Source organism: Arachis hypogaea, chromosome 15 (assembly GCF_003086295.3).
Source record: "Arachis hypogaea cultivar Tifrunner chromosome 15, arahy.Tifrunner.gnm2.J5K5, whole genome shotgun sequence".
In the NCBI taxonomy this organism is placed as follows: domain Eukaryota; kingdom Viridiplantae; phylum Streptophyta; class Magnoliopsida; order Fabales; family Fabaceae; genus Arachis; species Arachis hypogaea.
This window is the reverse complement of record NC_092050.1, coordinates 56,661,917-56,689,405: the sequence shown is the minus strand read 5'-3', so window position 1 is coordinate 56,689,405 and position 27,489 is coordinate 56,661,917. Positions and strand designations below refer to the sequence as shown.

The following is a 27,489-nucleotide window of genomic DNA, read 5'->3' as shown; positions in this document are numbered from 1 at the left end:
GTATTTAAGCGTTTAGAAGCCCATTGAATTAATACTTGCCCCAGTTGTTAAACGGTTGCCTGAAATTTAATTACTGTTTCCTTTAGGCGATCCTCTGCTTCTCGGGTTGCCGGACTTGGACATGCTACAAAAGAAAGTGGTGGTGGTTGGGAGTAATTGGGTTGGAATTGGGATGGTTCTATATATGGTTCATATGGCTCATAAGGTGGTTGGTATGGTGGTTGAGGGTTGGGGTCATATAGAGGTGAATGGCGGAAAGGGGCTTGTGAGTTTGGTGGTCCAAAGTTATGTTGAGGAAAGGGTTCTGATGCCAGGGCATCTTGGCCAGTTTCACTGACCTTTTCTTTACTGTTTTTAGGTTAGTTTCATGCATTTCTTTAGGAAATAAGCTAGTTTTGGGTAGATATTCACCTATGCCTTGATTCAAGCATATATTGTGCATTTTACATAATTTCATGAGGATTTTGCATAAGTTTAGTGACAATTATTATGTTGCATTACTCATGACTTGGACTAGAGCTTTGATGCACTTTATTGCTTGATTTCAGGACCAAAAGGAAGCAAGAAAAAGGGAGGTAACTTGCAAGGTTAATGAGAAAAGTGATTGCCAATAACACTCTCAAAAAGCCATCAATGCCCACGTTAGAGAGTCACGTTAACTAAGTTAACGTGAACTCTAACGTGGAGAAGAGAAGTTGAGCCAACGTTAGTGACACTTAACATTGTCACTAATGTTGGCAATTACTCATAAGTGGCCACGTTAGAAGCCACGTTAACCTAGTTAACGTGGCCTCTAACGTTAGGGGGGGAAGAGAAGCCAACGTTAGTGACACTCAACATTGTCACTAACGTTGGCCTATGATGCAAAGTACCACGTTAACTCCCACGTTAACTTGGTTAACGTGGGAACTAACGTAAGGGATGAAGAGTTGTCGACAACGTTAGTGACACTCAACATTGTCACTAATGTTGAAGCAACCACACAACCCCCAAGAGTCACGTTAACTTCCACGTTAACTTGGTTAACGTGGAAGCTAACGATGAGGAATGAAGGATGAACCAACGTTAGTGACACTCAACATTGTTACCAACGTTGGGATGGCTAAAGATGGCCACGTTAGAAGCCACGTTAACCTAGTTAACATGGACTCTAACGTGAGACCTATGGGTACATTGGAACGTTAGTGACAATGTTGAATGTCACTAACGTTCTCAAAGGATGGCAAGGGCCACGTTAGAAGCCATGTTAACCTAGTTAACATGGGGTTTAACGTGAAGCAAGAAGGGGCACACTAGAACGTTAGTGATAATGTTGAGTGTCACTAACGTTCTCGAAGGTTCACAAGGCAACGTTAAAAGCCACGTTAACTAGGTTAACGTGGGTTTTAACGTGAGGCAAAGGGGTGCATTGGAACGTTAGTGACAATGTTAAGTGTCACTAACGTTCTCGAACTATTATTCTCACTAAATATTAACACCCCTAACGTCCTGAACTAAAGTCTCCGCCCACTTCGCACTTTCTCTCTGCAAGTAAAGCCAAGCCCAAATAAAGAAAGGAACTGCTTCAAACTCAAGATCCAAAGGCCCAAGACTTGAAGAATCACACTAGAAGCTGAGAAGAGTAGTATATATAGGAGTAGCTTTGGATTGAGAAGGAAATCTGGAAGGCTGGGAAAAAGAGAACTACTCTCTGTATTTACTTTCTTTGCAATTTCTAGTTTTATGATGTATTCTCCATCTTTGTTTTCATTTTCAAGAGCTATGAACAACTAAACCCCTTTCATTGGGTTAGGGAGCTCTGCTATAAATTGATGGATCAATACTAATTTTCATTATTCGTCTTCTATCTTTCCTCTTGATTTTACTTGAATGCTTTCTCATGCTGGACCAAATTGGGTTTGGATGGGTATGTGACTATAACCCTCTCAACACTTGATTTGGGAAATGCATGTGGTATAATCAATGACCATACTTCATCTCTTCTCATGAGCAATTGACCAAGGAATTGGCTATTGATCAAGATTTGAGAGATTGAATTGCAAGAAATTGTAATTCAATCACTTAAGATTACCAAGGAGATCAATGAGTGCATTGATTGAGGAAGAGATGAAAATGAACTTGATCCAGAGAATTGCAACATCTTCTAAGCCCAATGAACTCCCCATCTCTGATCTTACCCATTCTCTTTAATTTCTGCTATTTACTTTTATGAGCAAATCCCCCATTCCCGTTTACAATTCTGCATTTTATTCTCAGTCATTTACTTCCAGTTCTTTAATTCTAGCATTTACTTTTCTGTTATTTACATTCCCGCCATTTTATTTTCTACAACTCTCAACCCAAATTCTGAATTCGCTCAACTAGAACATTCTTCTAATTAAAGTTGATTGATCAATCAATCCCTGTGGGATTCGACCTCACTCTATTGTGAGTTTTTACTTGATGATAACTTCGGTACACTTGCCGAAGGGAGATTTGTTGAGAGATAAGTTTTCCGTGCATCAAGTTTATGGCGCCGTTGCCGGGGATTGATTGTGCATCAACAATGATTAAATTGGAAGATCACTAGATTGAGCATTTTATTTTGTGAATTTTATTTTTCTGTTTGAGTGATTTACTTTTTGTTTTAGTTAAACTTATTCCCTTCACCCTCTACTCTTTTGTTTTTCTTTGTTATTTTCAATTCTGTTTGCTAACCCACTAACTGTTTGATATATTGCATCACCCACAACTAACAGTAATTCTGACACAAATGCTGTCTGTACCTATTTTCCTTGCTTGTACTTGTTGGTTGCATGACAGGGAGAAGAAGCGGGGCTTCAACTTCCTTTGATTCTGAGAATATGTGACACAGTGAAATCTAATGATGTCCATCCTGACGCCTATAGACTGCTCTTATTTCCTTTCTCACTCAGGGACAAAGCAGCCAAGTGGCTGGAATCTTTCCCAATGGAGAGCTTGACAACTTGGGAGGATGTGGTGAACAAATTCTTAGCAAGATTTTACCCTCCTCAACGAATCAATAGGCTGAGAGCTGAGGTTCAAACTTTCAGGCAACAAGATGGTGAGACTCTGTATGAAGCATGGGAGAGGTTCAAGGACTTAACAAGGAGGTGTCCACCTGACATGTTCAACGAATGGGTCCAGCTGCACATTTTCTATGAAGGGCTCTCTTATGAGTCAAAGAAGGCCGTGGACCATTCATCTGGAGGATCCTTGAACAAGAAGTAAACCATTGAGGAAGCCATAGATGTTATTGAAACAGTAGCAGAAAACGACTACTTCTATGCTTCCGAAAGAGGGAACACAAGAGGAGTGATGGAGCTAAACAATATAGATGCTCTGTTGGCCCAAAACAAACTCATTACCCAGTAGCTGGCTGACCTCACCAAGAAGATGGAGAGGAACCAAGTAGCAGCAATCTCATCTTCATCAACAATCCAAGAAGGAGTGAATGAAGAAGCAGAGGGGAGTCAGGAGCAAGCTAACTACATTGGGAATTCACTAAGGAAAAACTATGATCCATACTCCAAGACTTACAACCCTGGATGGAGAAACCACCCAAACTTTGGGTGGGGAAGTGAGCAAGATCAAAACCAAGACCAGAGACGTTACAACTCCAACAACAATGCAGCTCACCAGCAATTCACCCAGAGGACATCTCAACACCCCCACAACAACACTTCTTCACACACTTATCAAAACCAAAACAGCACATCTGCTCTGAACCACTCATCAATTGATGACAAGCTCTCAACGATCAAAACCTTCATTGAAGGAATATGCAGAGACATTCAAGACAGTAAAGCATTCAGAGAGGAAGTGCAGTCAAACATGCAGAATCAAAATACTGCCATCACAAAACTAGAAACACAAATCAACTATCTATTTAAGCAGCTTCCAAACCACAATTTTTGCTATGATGCCCATTCAAGCAAAAGGGAGGAGTGTCAAGCTATCACACTTAGGAGTGGGAAGGAACTGAAGGAACATCCCCAAAAACCACAAGAAGAAGGCCCAAATGAAAAGGGAGAAGAGCAAGATGGAATGCAAACCCCCACGCCAAGTCTGCAGAAAGAAAAAAAGATACCCCAACTGAACATCTCAAGAGCTCCATACCCCCAGCTATTGAAGAAAAAGGAAGATGACAACCAGTTCTTGAGATTTTTGGAAATCTTCAAGAAGCTACAAATCAACATACCATTTGCTGAAGCCATAGAACAAATGCCACTTTATGCCAAGTTTTTGAAGGAGCTAATGACTAAGAAGAGAAGCTGGAAGAACAATGAGACTGTGATACTAACTGAAGAGTGCAATGCTATCATTCAGCATAAACTACATCAGAAACTGAAGGATCCTGGGAGTTTTCAGATCCCTTGCATTATAGGAGAAATCACAGTAGAAAAGGCTCTTTGTGACTTAGGGGCCAGCATCAATTTGATGTCAGTAGCTATGATGAGAAAGATGAAAATTGAGGAGGCTAAACCAACAAAAATGGCCCTACAACTGGCAGACCGGTCGTTCAAATTCCCTCACGGGATAGTAGAGGATTTGCTAGTAAAAGTAGGAAATTTCATATTCCCAGCAGATTTTGTGGTGCTGGACATGCAGGAAGACGCCAAGGCCTCCATCATCTTGGGAAGGCCATTCTTGGCCACTGCTGGAGCTGTCATTGATGTTCAGAAGGGTGACCTCAACCTGAGATTACACAATGAAAAGATGACATTCAATGTGTTCAAGGCCATGAGTTATCCACCGGAACAATTGGGGGAATGCATGAGGTTAGATGCACTTGAGGATGAAGTGGAGGAGAATTTTGAAGAAGATGAACCTGAAGAGAACGAGAGATTGGTGGAGGAAGAATCTGAATCAAGTGAAGAAGTAGCTACAGCAGAAATACATATACCAGATGCACCAAAGGAAGGGAACGAAAAATCAGAAGCACCCAAACTTGAACTCAAAGCATTGCCACCCACTCTCAAATATGCATATCTAGGAGAAAATGAAAACTACCCAGTGATCATAAATTCATCCATCAGTCAAGATCAAGAGGACGAACTACTCAAGGTGCTGCGGGAGCATAAGGATGCCATTGGATGGACCCTTGCTGACTTGAAGGGAATCAGTTCAGCCATATGCATGCATAAAATACTGTTGGAAGATGATGCCAAGCCATCAATTCAATCCCAAAGAAGGCTGAACCCAATCATGAAGGAAGTGGTACAGAAAGAGGTTATGAAGCTTTGGCAAGGAGGGGTCATATACCCAATTTCGGACAGCCCTTGGGTTAGCCCCATACATGTTGTGCCAAAGAAGGGAGGGATCACTGTGGTTACCAATGAGAAGAACGAGCTCATACCTACAAGGACCGTCACAGGATGGCGGATGTGCATAGACTACAGGAAACTCAATGAGGCTACACGAAAGGACCATTTTCCCCTTCCATTCATGGATCAGATGTTGGAAAGACTTGCAGGGCACGCATATTATTGTTTTCTCGACGGTTATTCAGGATATAACCAAATAGTGGTTGATCCAAGAGACCAAGAGAAAACCTCATTTACCTGTCCGTATGGAGTGTTTGCCTATAGGCGCATGCCATTTGGATTATGTAATGCCCCTGCAACTTTCCAACGCTGCATGCTTTCTATCTTTTCAAATATGATAGAAAAATTCATTGAAGTTTTTATGGATGATTTCTCTGTATTCGGAGATTCTTTTCCTAGTTGCCTACATCACCTTGCCTTGGTATTGAAAAGATGCCAAGAGACCAATTTGGTTTTGAACTGGGAAAAATGCCACTTCATGGTGACAGGAGGAATAGTCCTTGGTCACAAGGTCTCTCACCAAGGCATTGAGGTTGATAGAGCTAAAGTAGAACTTATTGAAAAACTACCCCCACCCAGTGATGTCAAGGCAATTAGAAGTTTTTTAGGGCATGCTGATTTTTACAGAAGGTTCATCAAAGATTTTTCAAAGATAGCCAAGCCCTTAAGCAATCTCCTTGTATCTGATACACCATTCATCTTTGATGAAACATGCATGCTAGCATTTGCACATTTGAAAATGAGGTTATCTTCTACTCCTATCATTTCCCCACCTGATTGGAACCTACCATTTGAATTGATGTGCGATGCATCTGATTTTGCAATTGGGGTAGTATTAGGACAAAGGAAAGATAACCTAGTTCGTGTGATATACTATGCTAGCAAAGTCCTTAATGAAACTCAAAGAAATTATACCACTACTGAAAAGGAGTTGCTAGCAATAGTTTTTGCATTTGACAAATTTAGATCATACCTCATTGGTGCTAAAGTGATTGTTTTTACAGATCACACAGCACTTAAATATTTGTTTGCCAAGCAAGAATCAAAGCCAAGACTAATAAGGTGGATCTTACTTTTGCAGGAATTCGATATTGAAATCAGAGACAAGAAAGGAGTGGAGAACAAGGTGGCAGATCACTTATCCAGAATCCCTCATGATCAAGGTGGAGAGAATGATACAAATATGAACGAGCTCTTCCCAGATGAGCAATTGATGACAGTTCACAAAGCACCATGGTTTGCAGATATTGCAAATTTCAAGGCAACTGGGGCATTACCCCCAGGGATCAATAAACATCAAAAGAGGAAGCTCATGAATGATGCAAAATACTTTGTCTGGGACGAGCCATATCTCTTCAAGAAATGTTCAGATGGAATTCTTAGAAGATGTGTTTCGGAAGAGGAAGGGAGAGAAGTCCTGTGGAACTGCCACGGTTCATGCTATGGCGGGCACTTTGGAGGGGACAGAACCGCAGCAAAGGTGTTACAAAGCGGATTCTTTTGGCCCACCCTTTTCAAGGATGCCAAGGAACTAGTAAAAAGCTGCAATGAATGCCAAAGATCTGGAAACCTGCCCAAAAGAAACGCCATGCCACAAAATTTCATCTTGGAACTGGAACTGTTTGATGTGTGGGGAATTGATTTCATGGGACCATTCCCAACCTCATATGCAAACAAGTACATCCTGGTAGCAGTGGATTATGTTTCCAAATGGGTAGAGGCTATTGCAACCCCAACTAATGATAACAAGGTAGTCATGAACTTCCTCAGGAAGAATATCTTTAGCCGGTTTGGAGTCCCAAGAGCTCTCATCAGTGATGGAGGGAGCCACTTTTGTAACAAACCACTAGAAGCTCTCCTCTTACGATATGGGGTAAAACACAAAGTAGCCACACCTTACCATCCTCAAACAAGTGGGCAAACTGAGATATCCAACAGAGAGCTGAAGAGGATCCTGAAAAAGACTGTGGGCGCATCTAGAAAAGATTGGTCGAAGAAGTTGGATGATGCTCTTTGGGCATACAGAACAGCATTCAAAACTCCACTTGGAATGTCTCCATATCAACTAGTCTATGAGAAGGCTTGTCACTTACCACTGGAGCTAGAACACAAAGCTCTTTGGGCTATCAAGATACTAAATTTTGACAGCATTGCTGCTGGTGCAAAAAGGATCTTGCAGCTGCAAGAGATAGAAGAATTCAGGTCACAAGCCTATGAAAACACTAAGATGTATAAAGAAAAGGCAAAGAGAAAACATGACATGCATCTGGCACCCAGGAGTTTCGAAAAAGGGCAGCAAGTACTCCTTTACAATTCTAAATTAAGGCTGTTCCCAGGAAAACTCAAGTCAAGGTGGTCCGGACCTTTCATGGTTACGAAAGTATCACCATATGGCCACATCGAAATCACAGATGAAGGTTCAGAGAGGACTTTTACAGTGAATGGACAAAGACTCAAGCATTACCTGGGCAACATGGGGGAAAACCCAGAGTAAAGTACCATCTCAAGTAATTAAGGACTCGTCGAGCTAGCGACGATAAAAGAGCGCTCTATTGGGAGGCAACCCAACCTCAGGTAGTTTCACTTTCATCTTTATTTCAATAAAAATCACAAGTTGTTTCCCCTGTATTGTAAGGAGATAAGTTTGGTGTTCCACACCAGAACAACCAAAGAGTGGTAGTGTAGTTCTAAGTTTGGTGTTCCACTAAAAGACATTGGTTAGAATTACACTCCACTCCAAAAGAACATTGCTAGCTCCATCCAATCAAGAGAAACCACTTAGATGTAGTTAGACTATAGGTGATCATTGCTTTGTTGATAACAAGATATGAGGGTCTCTGCATATATGCAATGTTTTGTACTGGGCAAAGAACTAAGTTTGGTGTTCACACACCAAATTGAGTTCAAGAGGCACAAGCATACATGTAAGCTAACTATATCTCAAGTGCTTTGGGAACAAGCAACTTCCAGTAACCTTGCAGGAATCCTATAAGGAAATGGTGCACCTTCACCCAAAGAAGCGAGGCAGCAAAAAATAGCATGATGACAAAGAGAGAGGGGGACCATAGATCATCACCCGAAGTTTGTATTGTTACCTAATTCATTGTACTCAGAATTGTTGAAAGTTGGAAGTTCGAATGCACTTTTGATTTGTAGTTACTCGTAGTTAAACCCTTTTTAAATTCTGTCTTTTATGTTCTGAATAGGTCTATGTACACTAGTCTTTATGTTACTGCACCATCACTTAACTTACTTGTATGCTTGTCCCTTTGAATCAAATGAAAAGAGAATGAGTGTTTTTAAAAGGCCAGAGTAGAGTTCATATTGTGGAAGTGCATTCATGAATCTTTGGGGTAGTCATAAGTTAGCTAAGTTGGTTCAACCACAAGGCTGGGATGACAATTATATGGCCTGAATACTTTGCTTTGGATACACTCATGAGACTAAGTGAATAACAAGATCCTAATAAGAGAAAAGGGAAAGAACAATGGAAGTGAAAAACAAAAGAAAAAGAGTAAGCAATAAGGCTAGGCATCCATGGTTTTAATCTTGAGGCAAGTGTTTGTGGTGCTCCTGTATGAGGGATCTACTTGGATGAATAAGCTCTTGGGGGTGCCTTATCACTTGATAACTTGGGTTAACTAACTCGGGATTATCAGCTGAAAGTCCACTATCAAGAGTAACCTTCACTACAGAACACTTAGTAACCCAAAGAGGTCCTGGACACCAAGGTCTCAAGAAAAGAAAATAAACAAACTATATGCCTGTGGTGTGTATGTATGGGGGATAGGCTTGAGGGAGTAAGTCCTTAGGGGTGTCTCAACACCTAGCACCTTGAACCAACTGGTTCGGGAGTGTTGGCTGAAAGCTTATCCTAAAGAGTTGCCCCCTTACAGAGCACTTAGCCTAAATAACACAAACAACCCTTGAAATAACAATAAAAGGATCAATGAATAAAAGTCTCATGAGATATAAACAAAGTAAGTGTTTAGGGACATGATAAAGGTCTGAAAGCCAGTAATGGAATGAACCTAAGTTGCTATGCATGAAACCACCATAAAATCAGTAACATGACTTCCACAAGAATGACTCATTCCTCTGGATATTCCATTCATCATTCTCTTGTTCTAGTACTTGCTTAGGGACAAGCAAGCTTTAAGTTTTGTGTTGTGATGCGAGGGCATCTTGGCCAGTTTCACTGACCTTTTCTTTACTGTTTTTAGGTTAGTTTCATGCATTTCTTTAGGAAATAAGCTAGTTTTGGGTAGATATTCACCTATGCCTTGATTCAAGCATATATTGTGAATTTTACATAATTTCATGAGGATTTTGCATAAGTTTAGTGACAATTATTATGTTGCATTACTCATGACTTGGACTAGAGCTTTGATGCACTTTATTGCTTGATTTCAGGACCAAAAAAAAAGCAAGAAAAGGGGAGGTAACTTGCAAGGTTAATGAGAAAAGTGATTGCCAATAACACTCTCAAAAAGCCATCAATGCCCACGTTAGAGAGTCACGTTAACTAAGTTAACGTGAACTCTAACGTGGAAAAGAGAAGTTGAGCCAACATTAGTGACACTTAACATTGTCACTAACGTTGGCAATTACTCATAAGTGGCCACGTTAGAAGCCACGTTAACCTAGTTAACATGGCCTCTAACGTTAAGGGGGGAAGAGAAGCCAACGTTAGTGACACTCAACATTGTCACTAACGTTGGCCTATGATGCAAAGTACCACGTTAACTCCCACGTTAAATTGGTTAACGTGGGAACTAACGTAAGGGATGAAGAGTTGTCGACAACGTTAGTGACACTCAACATTGTCACTAACGTTGAAGCAACCACACAACCCCCAAGAGTCACGTTAACTTCCACGTTAACTTGGTTAACGTGGAAGCTAACGATGAGGAATGAAGGATGAACCAACGTTAGTGACACTCAACATTGTCACTAACGTTGGGATGGCTAAAGATGGCCACGTTAGAAGCCACGTTAACCTAGTTAACGTGGACTCTAACGTGAGACCTATGGGCACATTGGAATGTTAGTGACAATGTTGAATGTCACTAATGTTCTCGAAGGATGGCAAGGGCCACGTTAGAAGCCACGTTAACCTAGTTAACGTGGGCTTTAATGTGAAGCAAGAAGGGGCACACTGGAACGTTAGTGATAATGTTGAGTGTCACTAACGTTCTCGAAGGTTCACAAGGCAATGTTAAAAGCCACGTTAACCTAGTTAACGTGGGTTTTAACGTGAGGCAAAGGGGTGCATTGGAACGTTAGTGACAATGTTAAGTGTCACTAACGTTCTCGAACTATTATTCTCACTAAATATTAACACCCCTAACGTCCTGAACTAAAGTCTCCGCCCACTTCGCACTTTCTCTTTGCAAGTAAAGCCAAGCCCAAATAAAGAAAGGAACTGCTTCAAACTCAAGATCCAAAGGCCCAAGACTTGAAGAATCACACTAGAAGCTGAGAAGAGTAGTATATATAGGAGTAGCTTTGAATTGAGAAGGAGTTTTGGAAGGCTGGGAAAAAGAGAACTACTCTCTGTATTTACTTTCTTTGCAATTTCTAGTTTTATGATGTATTCTCCATCTTTGTTTTCATTTTCAAGAGCTATGAACAACTAAACCCCTTTCATTGGGTTAGGGAGCTCTGCTGTAATTTGATGGATCAATACTAATTTTCATTATTCTTCTTCTATCTTTCCTCTTGATTTTACTTGAAAGCTTTCGATCTTCATCCAATTGAGTAGTTACCTTGGAAGAGAAGCTATTCAAACTTGGATCTCTTTTGAAACTTGAAAGAGGAATGAAGAGATCAAGCTAGAAATGCTTTCTCATGCTGGACCAAATTGGGTTTGGATGGGTATGTGACTATAACCCTCTCAACACTTGATTTGGGAAATGCATGTGGTATAATCAGTGACCATACTTCATCTCTTCTCATGAGCAATTGACCAAGGAATTGGCTATTGATCAAGATTTGAGAGATTGAATTGCAAGAAATTGTAATTCAATCACTTAAGATTGCCAAGGAGATCAATGATTGCATTGATTGAGGAAGAGATGAAAATGAACTTGATCCGGAGAATTGCAACATCTCCTAAGCCCAATGAACTCCCCATCTCTGATCTTACCCATTCTCTTTAATTTCTGCTATTTACTTTTATGAGCAAATCCCTCATTCCCATTTACAATTCTGCATTTTATTCTTAGTCATTTACTTCCAGTTCTTTAATTCTAGCATTTACTTTTCTGTTATTTACATTCCCGCCATTTTATTTTCTGCAACTCTCAACCCAAATTCTGGATTCGCTCAACTAGAACATTCTTCTAATTAAAGTTGCTTGATCAATCAATCCCTGTGGGATTCGACCTCACTCTATTGTGAGTTTTTACTTGACGACAACTTCGGTACACTTGCCGAAGGGAGATTTGTTGAGAGACAAGTTTTCCGTGCATCAAGTTCATAGGCATATGGTGGTGGTTGTTGATAGTCCACTGGAGGTGGTTGTTGCCATGAGGATTGATCAAATCCTTGTGGCTCCTCCCATCTTTGATTGTTCCAACCTTGATGCCTGTTCTCATTGTAATTTCTTCTTCCTGCAATATTATTGTAACCAGACTCATAGCCAAAGGGGTGAGAGTTCATAGTAGTAAATAAAAATTAAAAACGAAAATAAAAACAAATTAAAATTAAAAGGTTATTTAAAATTTGAATTTGAAAATTAATTTTTGAAATTTGAAATTTGAAATTTGAAATTTGAAAATTTTTAAATTTAAATTTTGAAAAATTTTTAAATTTGAATTTTGAAATTTGATTTCTGAAATAAGATAAGATAAGATAAAAATTTTAAAAATAAAAATTTGAAATTTTTTTTCTTGAAAAAAAATTAATTAAAAATATTTTTGAATTTAATGAGGAAAGAGAAAAACAATAAAATGACACCAACTTTCAAATTTTTAGATCAAAACAAAGAAAACAACTAAGAACAGCTTGAAGGTCAAGATGAACGCGAAGAACAACTTGAAGATCAAGATGAACAATAAGAACAAATTTTTGAAAAAAATTTTTTTTTAATAACTAAATAAAAACCAATAACCTCTTAATTTAAGAAAAAGCAAAAATAAAAATAAAAACAAATAAACAAGCAAAAATAAAATATTTACAATAACCAATAATAAGGCACACGTTTGCAATTCCCCGGCAACGGCGCCATTTTGACGTTAGGATTTTTGCCAGTAAAGAATGTCATAAAAATAGTCGTGTTGTAGATATAGTCTCTAAACCGAAAAAAATCCCTTCGTACAAACGTTTTGGTTGTCACAAGTAACAAATCCCTAAATAAATTGATAACCGAAGTATTCAAACCTCGGGTCGTCTTCTCAAGGAATTGCAGGGAGGTATGTTCTTATTATTGGTTATGGAGATTGTAAATTTGGGGTTTTGAGAAATTTGGAGTTTGGGCAATGTGCACAAGTATATTTTCAAGCAATAAAAATTAATAAATAACTGTAAAATAAACTCTTGGCAAGGTATGAAGACTGGAGGTCCTATCCCAGTTATCCTTATCAATTGTAATGAGAATTGGATTTTTCTCCCACTTTATTAACCTCTAACTATGAAGGTAAGTTAAGTGGATGAATTAATTCTTGAAGAATTCCAATTCTCAATCAACAATGAGTTTGATAACTCAAGAGTCACCAATTATTTAACCAAAGCCAAAAGGGAGAAATTCTACTAGAATAAAAATAATTTGGATAAACACAGAGCATTAATAAATTAAAGAAAGCAATCATAAGTCTGGAATACCTCAATTAACTCTAATAAAGACATCAAATGTAACATAAAAGAGTTCATAAATTATATAAAAATAAAGAACCTGGGATTGAGAGTCACTCTAAAACTAAGAGAAATCCTAAATCCTAATCCTAAGAGAGAGGAGAGAACCTCTCTCTCTAAAAACTACATCTACTCCTAAAATTGTGAATGTGAAAACCTCCTCATGAATGGATGCAGTCCCTCACTTTATAGCCTCTAATCTGTGTTTTCTGGGCCGCAAACTGGGTCAGAAACAGTCCAGAATTCGCTGGTTTCGAATTTTGCCACGCTGAATTTCCGTCACTGCGACGCGGCCGCATGGATCACGCGGTCGCATCGCCTAGCGTCATGGAAACTATAACATATTATATATCAAATCGAAGCCCCGGACGTTAGCTTTCCAACACAACTAGAACCGCATCATTTGGACCTATGTAGCTAAAGTTATAGTTGTTCGAGTGCGAAGAGGTCAGGCTGGACAACTTAGCAATTTCTCCAACTTCTTGTATTCCTTCCACTTTTGCATGCTTCCTTTCTATCCTCCAAGCCATTACTGCCTTATAATATCTGAAAACACTCAACACACATATCAAGGCATCTAATGATAATAAGAGAGGATTTAATATTAGCAAATATAAGATCAAAGAAGCAGGTTTTCCATCAAAGCACATAATTAGGAAGGAAATGTAAAACCATGCAAATATTATGAATAAGTGGGTAAAGAGTTGATAAAATCCACTCAATTGAGCACAAGATAAACCATGAAATAGTGGTTTATCACTATCCTCAAGTGTAACATCATAGATGAAACCGTGGCTAAAGTTCACCAGAAGGAGTTCGATGAGAAATACATAGGACAAGGTCCAAGTGTGGGGACACTCTTGGAGGACAATGAGGGCACTTTACCAGCCCCAGATAATCCAGAGCCTGACCATGAGCAGAAATTAGAATTAAAGCCCCTCCCTCCACACCTCAAGTATGCTTACCTTGAGGACAAGGAAAAGTTTCCAGTTATTATTGCAAGGGAACTCACTTCCCAACAAGAAGAACAGCTACTCAGTGTGCTGAGGAAACACAAAAGAGCAATTGGATGGAGCTTGGCTGACATAGAAGGCATCAACCCTCAAGTTTGTGAGCACAGAATATTTCTAGAAGAGGGAGCAAGGCCTGTTCGTCAACCCCAAAGAAGACTGAATCCCACTATCTTGGATGTTGTCAAAAAGGAAGTGACCAGACTACTAGAGGCAGATATCATCTACCCCATCTCAGATAGTGAATGGGTAAGCCCAGTACAAGTGGTGCCCAAGAAGTCTGGAGTCACTACAGTGAAGAATGGGCATGGAGAGCTCATAGCAACCAGAGTACAGAATGCCTGGAGGGTCTGCATTGATTACAGGCGCCTAAACCAGGCCACTCGTAAGGATCACTATCCTCTTCCATTCATTGATCAAATGCTGGATCGCCTGTCAGGTAAATCACATTATTGCTTTTTAGATGGTTACACAGGCTATTTTCAGATTCATATAGCTCCTGAAGATCAGGAGAAGACCACTTTTACATGTCCTTTTGGGACTTATGCTTATAAGAGAATGCCCTTTGGCTTGTGCAATGCACCGGCTACTTTCTAAAGGTGCATGATGACTCTTTTCTCTTACCTTATTGAGGACTGTATGGAGATTTTTATGGATGATTTTAGCGTTTATGGTGATTCTTTTAGCCTTTGCTTGGATAGTTTATCTAGAGTATTAGATAGATGTGTCAGTACAAACCTTGTATTGAATTTTGAAAAATGTCACTTTATGGTTAAACAAGGTATTGTACTTGGACATGTTGTGTCTAATACTTGCATTTCTGTAGATCCAGCAAAGGTGGATGTTATTTCTAGTTTACCTAACCCCTCCTTTGTGAGGAAAGTCTATTCGTTCCTTGGCCAGGCAGGTTTTTACCAGAGATTCATTAAGAACTTCAGTAAGGTAGCACCTCCCTTATCCAGATTACTGCAGAAAGATATTGAGTTCGAGTTCAGTGAGGATTACAAACAAGTGTTTGATAAGCTGAAGACTGCGCTGACTCAAGCTCCAATTATGAGAGGACCAGACTGGAGCCAGCCATTTGAAATCATGTGCGATGCTTCCAACCATGCAGTAGGAGCAGCGCTGGCTCAGCGTGAAGGTAAGGATCCTTTTGTAATTGCTTATGCGTCTAAGACTTTAGACGCCGCTCAGTCTAATTACACTACTACTGAGAAAGAGCTTCTTGCTATTGTTTTTGCTCTGGATAAATTCCGAGCCTATTTACTTGGTACTAAAGTAGTAGTGTAGTCAGACCACACAACTCTAAAGTATTTATTAGCTAAAAAGGAGTCCAAACTAAGGCTTATACGTTGGATACTGCTACTACAAGAATTTGATTTAGAAATTAAAGATAGGAGTGGTAACCAAAATCTAGTGGCAGACCACTTGATTCGCCTTGAGCACATTAAGGATACCTCCACTCCTATATATGATAATTTCCCATTTGATAACCTGCAAGCAGTTGATGCCAGGGCATTTTGGCCAGTTTCACTAACCTTTTCTTTACTGTTTTTAAGGTAGTTTCATGCATTTTCTTAGAAAATAAGCTAGTTTTGGGTAGATATTCACTTACATCTTGATTCAGGCATACATTGAGCACTTTACATGATTTCTTGAGCATTTTGCATGAATTATATGACAAATTGGATGATGCATGACTCATGACTTGGACTAGAACTTTGATGCACTTTGTTGCTTGATTTCAGGACAAAGAAAGCAAAGAAGAACCACGTTAGCAGTCACGTTAGTCCCACTAACGTGACCTCTAACGTGGAATGGGTGCTAACTTGCAAAGTTAATGAGAAAGGTAATCGCCAATAACGCCCTCTGTTCCGAGGCTTACCTGAAACTGTAGGTCGATCTCGGATGAGATCTTCTGTGCTGGTCGAAACCGATGTGTCTGGCTGGTAAAAGGCGGTCGGAGTTGGTGCGTCCGACTTGTTTGGATTGAACGTGCTGCTGATCCTCTATCACCAAAGGGTGGGGGCTACCTGCAAGAGACTCCGATGCTTAAGTTAGCACGGGTATTAAACAGGTGTTATGTAGAATCAGAGTATGAGTTATACCTGGGTGCTCCAGTGTATTTATAATGGTGAGAAGTGACCTTTCTAGATAAGATAAGTTAGTTATCTTATCTTATCTTATCTTTGGGTGAGGTCAGCTTATCTTCAACGGAACCGCCTTTATCTCTATATGCTTGGGCTGCCTTAGGATTTGAGTCGTGTTCCTCTACCTGGGCCCTTTATTGGGCTCTCTTGTTGACTCGGTCGAGTTCTTTAAGAAGAAGTCGGTCCGCTTGACCCGAAAAGGTCGGTCGCTTTATCGTTGATCATCCCGGGTCGGATAGCTCGACCTAAGGTATGAACAGTGCCCCTGCTTGAGCTCGGTCTTGTCTGTCGAGGTCGAATTCCTTGGTCCTTTTTGTAGTGAAGCCGAACTCAAGCATCTTGTCGACTTCTTTTTGTAGCAGCTTTTGAATGTAGAACGTTTTCCTCTACAAACGTGCGCTTTTGTATTAGCGCTTTTTTTTGGGAATGCAAGTGGTTTTAATATCCGCATTTAATTGACAGTTAATTGCCCCGTTTCCCTAACTTCCCTATTTTTGAATTTTGTACTCCAGAAACGGTTTCTCTCCTTCACCCTTTTCGTAACTTCTTCATATTTCTTCTTTCATTTTCTCGCTTTCACCTTTTTTGATTTTTCTGAAGCTTCCACCTGGAGTTTGCAGTTGCGCGTTTTAGCCTAGCGACGTTGCTTTGTCACGTTGCTTTTTCGTGGGAGAAGGGTGATTCTGGCTTTTTGCCTTCCGCTTCCCTGCTTTTCTTCGCAGTTTCTCTCATTTCGCAGGTTTGACTCTTCTTCCTTCCTTCTTCTACACCATTTTTGTGTCTGTTTTGAGAAAGTTTGGATCTTTCTGTCTTTTTTGCTGATCACTGTGTGTCTTGTAGTTTCTCCATCTGTTGCTTGATACTTTTAGAACTTTGCATGTTTATGAATGCTTTTGTATTTGAAGCTTTGAAATGATGACTTTGTTTGATTCTGAAAAAAGGTTGTGTCTTTGCTGTTTTTCCGCTTGGCCCTTTTGGCATTTCTGATAAACTATGGAAATAGTGCTTTCTGCTGATAAACTGTAGAAGGGTGGACCTTTTGCATTTTTGCTTCCTTTGTTTTCTTTCTGGATTTTATTTTGATGAGTGCCGGGATGTAGGCTGTAGAAATAACTTAAAGACCTTGCTTGTTTACTGCCTCCAAGGGATGCCCCAAGACTTTTTGTCTTGAGTCTTGGGGTTTTCCCTTTTTTATTTATCCATCCGTCAAGATGTCTTGCCCCCTGTCCGAGATGTTTTTAAGTAATCCATTCTTCTTTTCTTTTTGTAGGATTTAGTTGACCTCATGTCTTCCCAAAATAACGTTGTAGAGATGCCTTCCCAGGTTCCCGCGGGTATGGCCGATTGGGTGGACTCCATGGTTCTCATGTGTGTCTCGCTGGTTGATTCTGAATTTTGTGCGCAGGTTAGGCAGTTTCATAGTGTCTGTAGTAATTCTGGTGATGAGAAGAACTATTAACTTGTCCCTCCTTTTTCTGACGAGAGAGTCTGCTTTTCAACTCGGGTTGTTGATGGTCGCCCCTTCTTTTATGCCTATGATTTTTTCTTTGGTCAGCTGGGTATCACCCTTCCTTTTACCCAATTTGAAACCGACCTGTTATGGTCTTGTAATGTTGCCCCTTCTCAACTTCACCCTAATTCCTGGGGTTTTATTAAAATCTTCCAATTGTTGTGCAATGGTTTTGGTATTCCTACTTCCCAATCTCTCTTTTTCTATCTGTTTGTCTTGACTAAGCCCGGTGTGGTAAAAAGAAGTCAGCTTGGGTCTCCTTTCGTTCTACCTAGGGAAAAAAGGTTTTTTCCATGTTTGACGAGTCGTTTCGTGATTTTAAAAACTACTTTTTCAAGGTTCGAGCTGTTGAAGGAGCTCGCCCCTTTTTTCTGGATGAGAATGACGAACCTGCTTTTCCCTTGGAATGGCAAAAAGACATGAGGGTCTCCAGGTATTCCTGGAAAATATTGGATGAGGCTGAGCGAGCCTTTGTGACTATTTTGGAAGAACGCTGGGGTCAATCTCCCCATCTTGACACAAAGAAATTTCTAACCAATCATTCTCTTCTTCAAACTGAACTGGGTATCTTGTGTTTCTTTTATTATCTTTGTTTATGTTGCTTGTAGCTGTCTCTCCGACTTGTCCGACTTGTAGCTGAATTTTCTTGTTTTATTTGCAGAGGCAATGAAGAATAGTGAATCCATGAAAGCTTTTAAGAGGGCACAGAGGGCGACTGCTGCCAGAAATTTTGCGGCCAAAACGGCTGGGGAGGGGTCCTCCCAAGTGCGCGAGAAGCCATTAGTGCCGAGTTCTCCCGGGATGAAGAAGGTGATCCCTACACCCCGAGTCCGTTTGGTGGATCCTCACCCTACTTCTGCTGCTCCCTCTGTTGCTCCTCCCAATAAAAAACAAAAGACTGCTGAGCCCTTTGACCTCGATGCTCCTGATTTTAATCCCATTGAATTTGTGGATCAGCAAATCGGTCCCTACGGCGCTCTCTCCATGGACAATGTGTCCATCCTTCGTCACTTAGAATTTATGGCCCGAAATCACGTGAAGATGGCATATATGGCGGCTGCCATATATCGGACTGCTCAGAATCTCCCTCTCCACGCCACTAAAGCGTTTATGGAGGAGGCGAAACAAGAGTTTGATCGGATGAAGGAGTTGAAGGAGGAGCTTGAGATAAAGGTAGCCAAGCTGGAGAAGGACTTGAAGAACGAGGAGGCAAGTTCTCAATCACTGGCGGCTTCTTTGAGGTTGGCTGAGGATGCAGCCATGATGCATAAGGAGAGTTACATTGCATCTTATCGGGAGGTGCTGCGCCTGAAGGGGGAGCTCGACAGTGTCCGGGAAGATTATTCTGAGATCCAAAGTCATATCGTTGGCAGCGTGACTGCTGCTTATGAGAACTTGAGGGAGCAAGTTCAGGTCATTGCTCCCGAAGCCGATCTCACCTCTTTTAGCCTGGACAACGTTGTCAGGGATGGCAAGATTGTTCCTGATGATGAGGTTGTTCCCCCTACGTCCTCTGCCAAAGTGTCGACCTCATTAGTTCCTCCTGCTGTGCTTGACTCGGATTGCCAGATTCTAAACCGGGAGGATGGAACTGTGGATGCTGTTCCGATCCAGACTCGTCCTCCTTCTCCTTGTCCTGATGCTGCCAAGAAGGCTCCTGATGTTTGCTGATCTCTTTCTGGATATGTAGTTGGGCCGGCTTGTGGGCTTTTAAAACTTTTTATTTAAGTGCTGACATTTTCATGTTGCTTGTTTAGCAACTTTTTATTTTGACGAACAAAAGGTAGCTCGCTATCTCTTAATGGTAGGTTTTGGTGGCCTTCCGAGCCTTATAACTTTTTTGTAGAGTAAAAAGAGGTAGCTTTTTGACTTGGCATTTTTTTTACTGATGTTTGAAATCTTGCATCTCGACCTCTTCAGATTGCTTTGTTTTATTGTTTGTAGCTTGGATCTTTTGAGGTTATGGTTATGTGGGTCCGACTTGTTTTTCGGTTTTCTCGCTTTTGCTTGTATCTCTGACGATCTATAACCGATTCTTTCAAGTTGGTCCTCCAAGTTATTTTGGCAGTCCTTTGTCCCGTCTTTCTCAGGGGTTACCTTTGTAACTTGCTTTGTAGTAGGCCGACTTCTTTACGTCGTCCTTTTCTAAGTTATTTATGTAATCCTCTTCCTTAGATTTTTGTCAGATCTCTTTCCGGGATTACTTTTATAACCTTTTAGTAGTAGGAGTCCGACTTCGTTATGTCGGTCTCCTTTAAGTTATTATTGTAATCCTCTTTCTTGGATCTTTGTCAGATCTCTTTCAGGGATTACTTTTATAACTTTTTAGTAGTAGGAGTCTGACTTCATTATGTTAGTCTCCTTTAAGTTATTTTTGTAATCCTCTTTCTTGGATCTTTGTCAGATCTCTTTCAGGGATTACTTTTATAACTTTTTAGTAGTAGGAGTCCGACTTCGTTATGTCGGTCTCCTTTAAGTTATTTTTGTAATCCTCTTTCTTGGATCTTTGTCAGATCTCTTTCAGGGATTACTTTGATAACTTTTCGTTTTGGGCTGACTTTGTTATGTCAGGCCCTTCTAAGTTAAAGTAATCCTCTTTAATAGGGTTGGCCAGACCTCTTTCCAGGGTTTACTTATAACTTGGTTTGACATGGTCCGACTTCTTAATGTTCGACAAGTCTTTAAGTTATTATTTTAGCGATCCGTAAGACCTCGTCAAGTTCTTTTTTAGATCACTTTCGATAACTTCTTACATTATTCTGTGTTCATCTTTGCCGATTTGTAGAAAGTGGTTGTCATCTCTAGATCTTCCTTTGGGTGAATCGCATTTTCACCTTTATCGGACGGTTGTCTTTATCGTGATCGTGCAATGAAATTGTTTTTCACTTTCTGCCGATCTGTTGCTTTATAATTGGACGATGAGTGCTTTAGATTAATGCGTCTTGAGATCTTTGTAGAATATCTAAAATATATTTTATTTAAAGGAAAAGTGCAAATATATACATATGGGATTGTCTGAGTCTCAACTTGGTGCCTCATTAAAAAACCTTTTCAGGAAAAAGAGTGCATCCAATGATGAGGTCTTTTATCTCTTCTAACTGTAGTACCTTCTTAGGTTGCAGGCGTGCCAAGACCTGGGAAGCTCTCGTCCATCGAGTTCAGACAGTCTGTAGTAGCCCTTTCCAAGTACTTCTACAACTCGGTAGGGTCCTTTCCAGTTTGCTGCCAGTTTTCCTTTTCCTGGTCGAGTTGTTCCGATATCATTTCGGATTAGGATGAGATCATTTTCTACAAAACTTCTCGGTACTACCTTTTGATTATATCTGGAAGCCATTCGGCGCTTTAGAGCTTCTTCCCTGATCCGAGCTCTTTCCTGGATTTTGGGTAACCAGTCGAGCTCTTCTCTCTGCAGTTGGGAGTTTGCTTCCTCATTGTAGTGAATTACTCTAGGCAATCCTTCCTTGATCTCTACTGGGATCATCGCCTCTATTCCATATGCTAATCGGAAGGGAGATTCCTTCGTAGTGGAATGTGGCATTGTTCGATACGCCCATAGGACCTGTGGAAGCTCTTCTACCCAGGCTCCCTTTGCATCTTGTAATCTCCATTTTAGTCCGGCCAGTATGACTTTGTTAGAGGCTTCGGCCTGTCCATTGCCTTGTGGGTGTTCAACGGAGGTGTACTGGTGCTTTATATTCAAGTCGGCTACTAGTTTTCTGAAGCCTGTATCTGTGAATTGAGTGCCATTATCTGTGGTTATTGAATATGGAACCCCGAACCTCGTGATAATGTTTCTATATAAGAATTTCCAGCTTCTTTGAGCGGTGGCGTTAGCTAGGGGCTCTGCCTCGATCCACTTTGTAAAGTAATCTACCCCTACTCTGAGGAATTTAACTTGTCCTGATCCTTGTGGGAAGGGGCCGAGAAGATCGAGTCCCCATTTTGCAAATGGCCAAGGCGAGGTCACGCTGATGACCTCTTCTGGCGTGGCGATGTGGAAGTTAGCATGTTTCTGACATGGTGGACATGTCTTTACAAATTCTGTAGCTTCTTTCTGTAGAGTTGGCCAATAAAATCCTGCCCGGAGTACCTTTTTGGCGAGAGCTTGCGCTCCAAGATGATTGCCACAAATGCCGCTGTGTATTTCTTCTAGCACTTCTCTTGTGTTGGAGGTCGGTACGCATTTTAGTAAAGGTATTGAGATTCCTCTTTTGTACAGGATGTTGTTTATGATGGTGTAGTACTGTGCCTCCCTTTCTAACCTCTTTGCCTCCTTTTCTTTTGTGGGGAGCATTCCTGTTTTGAGGTAGTTGATTATGGGGGTTATCCATCCTTGGTCCTGACTTGTTATAGTCAGGACTTTTTCCTCTTCCGAGATTGACGGGTTCTGCAACATTTCTTGGATGAGGCTTCTATTGTTGCCCCCTGATTTGGTGCTGGCTAATTTTGAGAGTGCATCAGATCGGGCATTTTGTTCGCGGGGTATGTGGCAGATCTTGTACTCCCCAATTTTTCTGAGCTGTTCCTTTGTTTTATCCAAATACCTTTTCATGGTGGGATCTTTGGCTTGGTAGCTCCCTGTTATTTGTGATGTGACCAATTGTGAATCGCTGTAAATGTTGAGTTTTTGAGCTCCGACCTCTTTAGCCAGCTTCAAACCGGCTAATAATGCTTCATATTCTGCCTGGTTGTTTGAAGCCGGGAATCCGAACTTGAGGAAGAGCTCAACTTGGGTTCCTTGGTTGCTTTCTATTATCACGCCTGCGCCGCTTCCAGTTTTATTTGAAGAACCGTCCACGTAAAGATTCCATTCTGTGGGGGTTTCTAAGGCATCTGTGAATTATGCGATAAAGTCGGCCAGATACTGTGATTTGATGGCCGTTCGAGCTTCGTATTGGAGGTCAAATTCTGATAGCTCGACTGCCCATTGTAGAATTCTTCCTGCTAGATCTGTTTTCTGCAATATTCTTTTTATGGGCTGGTTAGTTCGAACCTTAATGGTGTGAGCCTGGAAGTACGGGCGGAGTCGTCGAGATGTTAGGATAAGAGTACAGGCAAATTTTTCTATTTTCTGGTAGTTCAGCTCGGATCCCTGTAGTGCCTTGCTAATGAAGTAGACGGGTTGTTGCCCATGTTCGTCTTCTCTGACTAGTGCTGAAGCTATTGCCCGGCTCCCTACTGTGAGATATAGTATGAGCGGCTCTCCTTCTCGTGGTCGAGATAGGATAGGTGGCCGTCCTAAGAACTCCTTGAAGTCTTAGAAGGCTTGCTCGCATTCTGTCGTCCATTCGAACTGTTTTCCCTTTCTTAAAGTAGCATAGAAGGGGAGAGGTCTTATCGCAGCTCCTGCTAAGAATCGGGATAAGGCGGCCAATCTCCCGTTGAGTTGTTGTACTTCTTTGACGCAGGTTGGGCTCTTCATTTTGAGTATGGCCTGACATTTGTCTGGATTTGCCTCAATTCCCCTTTGTGTGAGCATGAAACCTAAAAATTTGCCTGCTTCTACTGCGAAGGCGCATTTTGCGGGATTGAGTCACATGTTGTGCTTCCTTATGGTGTCAAACACTTGAGCCAGGTCGGATAATAATGTATCTTCACTTTGTGTCTTTATCAACATGTTGTCCACATAAACTTCCATGATTTTTTCGATGTGACCTGAGAAGACTTTATTCATTAGCCTTTGATAAGTATCTCCTGCGTTCTTGAGACCAAAAGGCATCACGATATAGCAGTAGTTTGCCTTTGGTGTTAAGAACGAGGTCTTTTCCTGATCTGGTGGATACATGGGGATTTGGTTGTATCCCGAGTATGCATCCATAAACGAGAGGTATCTGTATCCGAAGGAAGCATCTACCAGAGCGTCTATGCTTGGGAGTGGGTATGGATCTTTTGGGCAGGCTTTGTTGAGATCTGTGTAATCGGTGCACATTCGCCACTTCCCATTTGCTTTTTTCGCCAAGACAACGTTGGCCAGCAATAGTGGGTACTTGACTTCTCTTATAAATCCTGCCTCCAGTAGGGCCTGTACTTGTTCTTCCACAGCTTTGGATCGTTCTAGCCCGAGTTTCCTTCGTCTCTGCTGAACCGGCCGAGATCCTGGGTAGACCGCCAACTTGTGGCACATTAGCTTAGGGTCTATGCCTGGCATGTCTCTGGCTTTCCATGTGAAGAGATCGACATTATCTCATAAGAATTGTACCAATAATTCTTTTGAGTCTCCTCCTAGAGTCGTGCCAATATTGGTTGTTTTGTCCGAGGTGTCTTCGATTTGAATCTTCTCCCTCTCGCTTTCTGGCTGCGGACAGAGTTCTTCTCGTTGCTGGACTCCGCCTAGTTCAATTGTATGAAACTCCTCTCCCCTTTTTCTAAGGTTTAGACTTTCGTTATAACAGCGGCGTGCCATCCTTTGATCTACTTTTGTTGTGGCTATCCCTTCTGTGGTTGGGAATTTCATGCATAGATGTGGGGTTGAGACTATTGCGCCGAGTTGATTGAGTGTTGTCCAACATATTAGAGCATTGTAGGCCGAACTTACGTCGACCACAATGTAGTCTATTTTGAGGGTCCGAGATTGGTTCCCCTTTCCGAAGGTTGTGTGTAGCGATATGTATCCCAGTGGTTGTACTGGGGTATCTCCTAATCTGAACAGGCTGTTCGGGTATGCCCTAAGCTCCTTTTCGTCTAAGCCGAGTTTGTCGAAGGCTGTTTTGAATAAGATGTCGGCAGAACTCCCCTGGTCCACTAATGTGCGATGTAGGTTGGCGTTTGCCAGTATGACAGTGATGACCATGGGATCATCATGTCCCGAGATGATGCCGAATGCGTCCTCTTTAGTGAATGTTATCGCCGGGATGTCGAGTGTTTCCTCCTTTCCTTCGACATGACATACTTCTTTGAGATATCTTTTGCGAGATGATTTGGAGATCCCACCTCCTGCGAGCCCACCGTGTATCATGTGGACGTGTCTTTCTGGTGTCCGAGGTGATCGTTCAGTTCGTCCGTCATCTTCGTCCCTTCGCCTCTTTCTTTAGTCATCATCTCGGGTGGCTAGAAATCGATCTAATTTTCCTTCTCTCACCAATTTTTCTATGATATTCTTTAAGTCGAAGCACTCGTTGGTGGAGTGCCCTCGGACTCGATGGTATCCACAATATTCCTTCCGGTTTCCCTCTCCCTTTTTGCCTTTGAGCGGTCACGCTGGGGGGATTTTCTCTGTATGGCAGACTTCTTTGTACACGTCGACCAGGGATGCCCTGAGAGGAGTGTAATTATGGTATTTTTTATTTTCTCCCCTTGTCGATCTTCTTTCTTTCTGGATTCTTTGTCTTTATCCCGGTAGGAGGCTCCAGATTTTGAGGTTTCTCCCAATCGGGCATTTTCTTCCATATTGATGTATTTTTCTGCTCGTTCCTGTACTTCATCCAAGGAGGTCGGGTACTTTTTTGATATAGATTGGCTGAAAGGTCCTTCTCGTAGGCTGTTGATGAGTCCCATGATGGTGGCCTCTGTGGGTAAACTTTGTATGTCTATGCATGTTTTATTGAATCTTTCCATGTAGTTGCGGAGGCTCTCCCGATCTCCTTGCTTGATCCCTAGTAGACTGGGGGCGTGCTTGGCCTTATCTTTCTGGATGGAGAATCTGGCTAGGAACTTTTTGGCCAGATCGTCGAAGTTTGAGATAGACTTTGGAGGTAGGTTGTCGAAGCATCTGATTGCCGTCTTTGTGAGGGTTGTTGGAAAAGCTTTACAGCGAATGGCATCTGAGGCGTCGGTAAGGTACATTTTGCTTTTGAAATTGCTGAGATGATGGCTAGGATCTGTGGTGCCGTCATATAAAGTCATATCCGGTAGTTTGAAGTCCTTTGTGATCTTGGTTTTCATGATCTCCCTGGTGAATGGATCCTGTTCTTTGCGTGGGCTTTCCTCGGGAGTGATTTGAGGGGTTTTCGATTTGAGATCGGTTTCTAATTGTAGTAATTTTTCTTCCAATTCTCGTCGTCGCCGTACCTCTCTTTGTAGATCCTTTCCGATCTCTCGTTGTTGTTGGGTTTCTTTTTCAAGTTGCTTCAAGCGATCTTGAAGTGCTTCTATTGCTCCCGGGTTTGCTGAATTTTTGTATCCGTTGGATTCCGGGGTATCTTTTGGTGGGGTGTCTGTATTTTTGTGCGGCATTCTGTTTTGTAAATCTGAATCGTGGTCGTTATCATGGTCGTCCGCCATGGTGATGGGATGACTTCCAGGTCCCCGGCAACGGCGCCAATGTTCCGAGGGTTACCTGAAACTGTAGGTTGATCTCGGACGAGATCTTCTGTGCTGGTCGGAACCGATGTGTCCGGCTGTTAAATGGCAGTCGGAGCTGGTGCGTCCGACTTGTTTGGATTGAACATGCTGCTGATCCTCTATCACCCAAGGGTGGGGCGTACCTGTAAGAGACTCCGATGCTTAAGTTAGCACGGGTATTAAACAGGTGTTATGTAGAATCAGAGTATGAGTTATACCTGGGTGCTCCAGTGTATTTATAATGGTGAGAAGTGACCTTTCTAGATAAGATAAGTTAGTTATCTTATCTTATCTTATCTTTGGGTGAGGTCAGCTTATCTTCAACGGAACCGCCTTTATCTCTATAGGCTTGGGCTGCCTTAGGATTTGAGTCGTGTTCCTCTACCTTGTCCCTTTATTGGGCTCTCTTGTTGACTCGGCCGAGTTCTTTAAGAAGAAGTCGGTCCGTTTGACTCGAAGAGGTCGGTCGCTTTATCGTCGATCATCCCGGGTCGGATAGCTCGACCCAAGGTATGAACACCCTCGAAGCCATCATAAGCCCACGTTAAGAGTCACGTTAACTAAGTTAACGTGAACTCTAACGTGGAAGAAGACAACAAGACCAACGTTAGTGACACTCTCCTTTGTCACTAACATTGGACCAAGCTCATAATTGGCCACGTTAGTTACCACGTTAACTTAGTTAACGTGGACTCTAACGTTAAGAAGCAAAAGAGAAGCCAACGTTAGTGACATTCACCTTTGTCACTAACGTTGGCCAAGCCTCTATAAGCCACGTTAACTCCCACGTTAACTTAGTTAACGTGGAAGCTAACGTGGAGAGAGCAATTGATAGCCAACGTTAGTGACACTTACCTTTGTCACTAACGTTGGGGCAAACCACCAAAAGCCATGAGCAACGTTAACTCCCACGTTAACTTAGTTAACGTGGAAGCTAACGTGGATAAAGAGATGATGAGCCAACGTTAGTGACACTCACCTTTGTCACTAACGTTGGGGATGGCTAGCATTACTACGTTAGAAGCCATGTTAACCTAGTTAACGTGGACTCTAACGTGGGAAAGGGGCACATTGGAACGTTAGTGACAAAGGTAAGTGTCACTAACGTTCTCGAAGAATTGGCACTGCTAAGTTAGAAGCCACGTTAACCTAGTTAACGTGGACTTTAACGTAGGGACAAGGGAGGACTCTCCACGTTATTGGGAAAGGTAAGTCCCAATAACGTGTGCGAAGGACCAAGAGGTAACGTTAGTGGTCACGTTAGTGCCACTAACATTGAAGTCAACGTGATCATATGTGGGTTAGGAACGTTAGTGAAAAAGGTGATTGTCACTAACGTTCTCGAACCCACACTTTCA

At 41.6% G+C, this 27,489-nt stretch overlaps 1 protein-coding gene and 1 non-coding gene across 2 annotated transcripts in view; one reads left to right on the top strand and one right to left on the bottom strand.

Moving 5' to 3' along the window:
• The window catches only part of LOC140179217 (uncharacterized), a 52,516-nt gene extending 32,878 nt beyond the window's left edge, over positions 1 to 19,638 (top strand). The window contains exons 2-6 of the mRNA XM_072217884.1: positions 4,186 to 4,312; positions 5,162 to 6,730; positions 7,235 to 7,764; positions 19,151 to 19,399; positions 19,609 to 19,638. Coding sequence (XP_072073985.1) covers positions 4,186 to 4,312; positions 5,162 to 6,730; positions 7,235 to 7,764; positions 19,151 to 19,399; positions 19,609 to 19,638 — 2,505 coding nt within the window. The remainder of the gene's footprint in view (positions 1 to 4,185; positions 4,313 to 5,161; positions 6,731 to 7,234; positions 7,765 to 19,150; positions 19,400 to 19,608) is intronic.
• LOC112752183 (small nucleolar RNA R71) lies at positions 3,025 to 3,128 on the bottom strand. Its single transcript, XR_003176629.1, has one exon. It is a non-coding gene; the product is annotated as a small nucleolar RNA R71 (small nucleolar RNA).
• Positions 19,639 to 27,489: the final 7,851 nt, after the last annotated feature.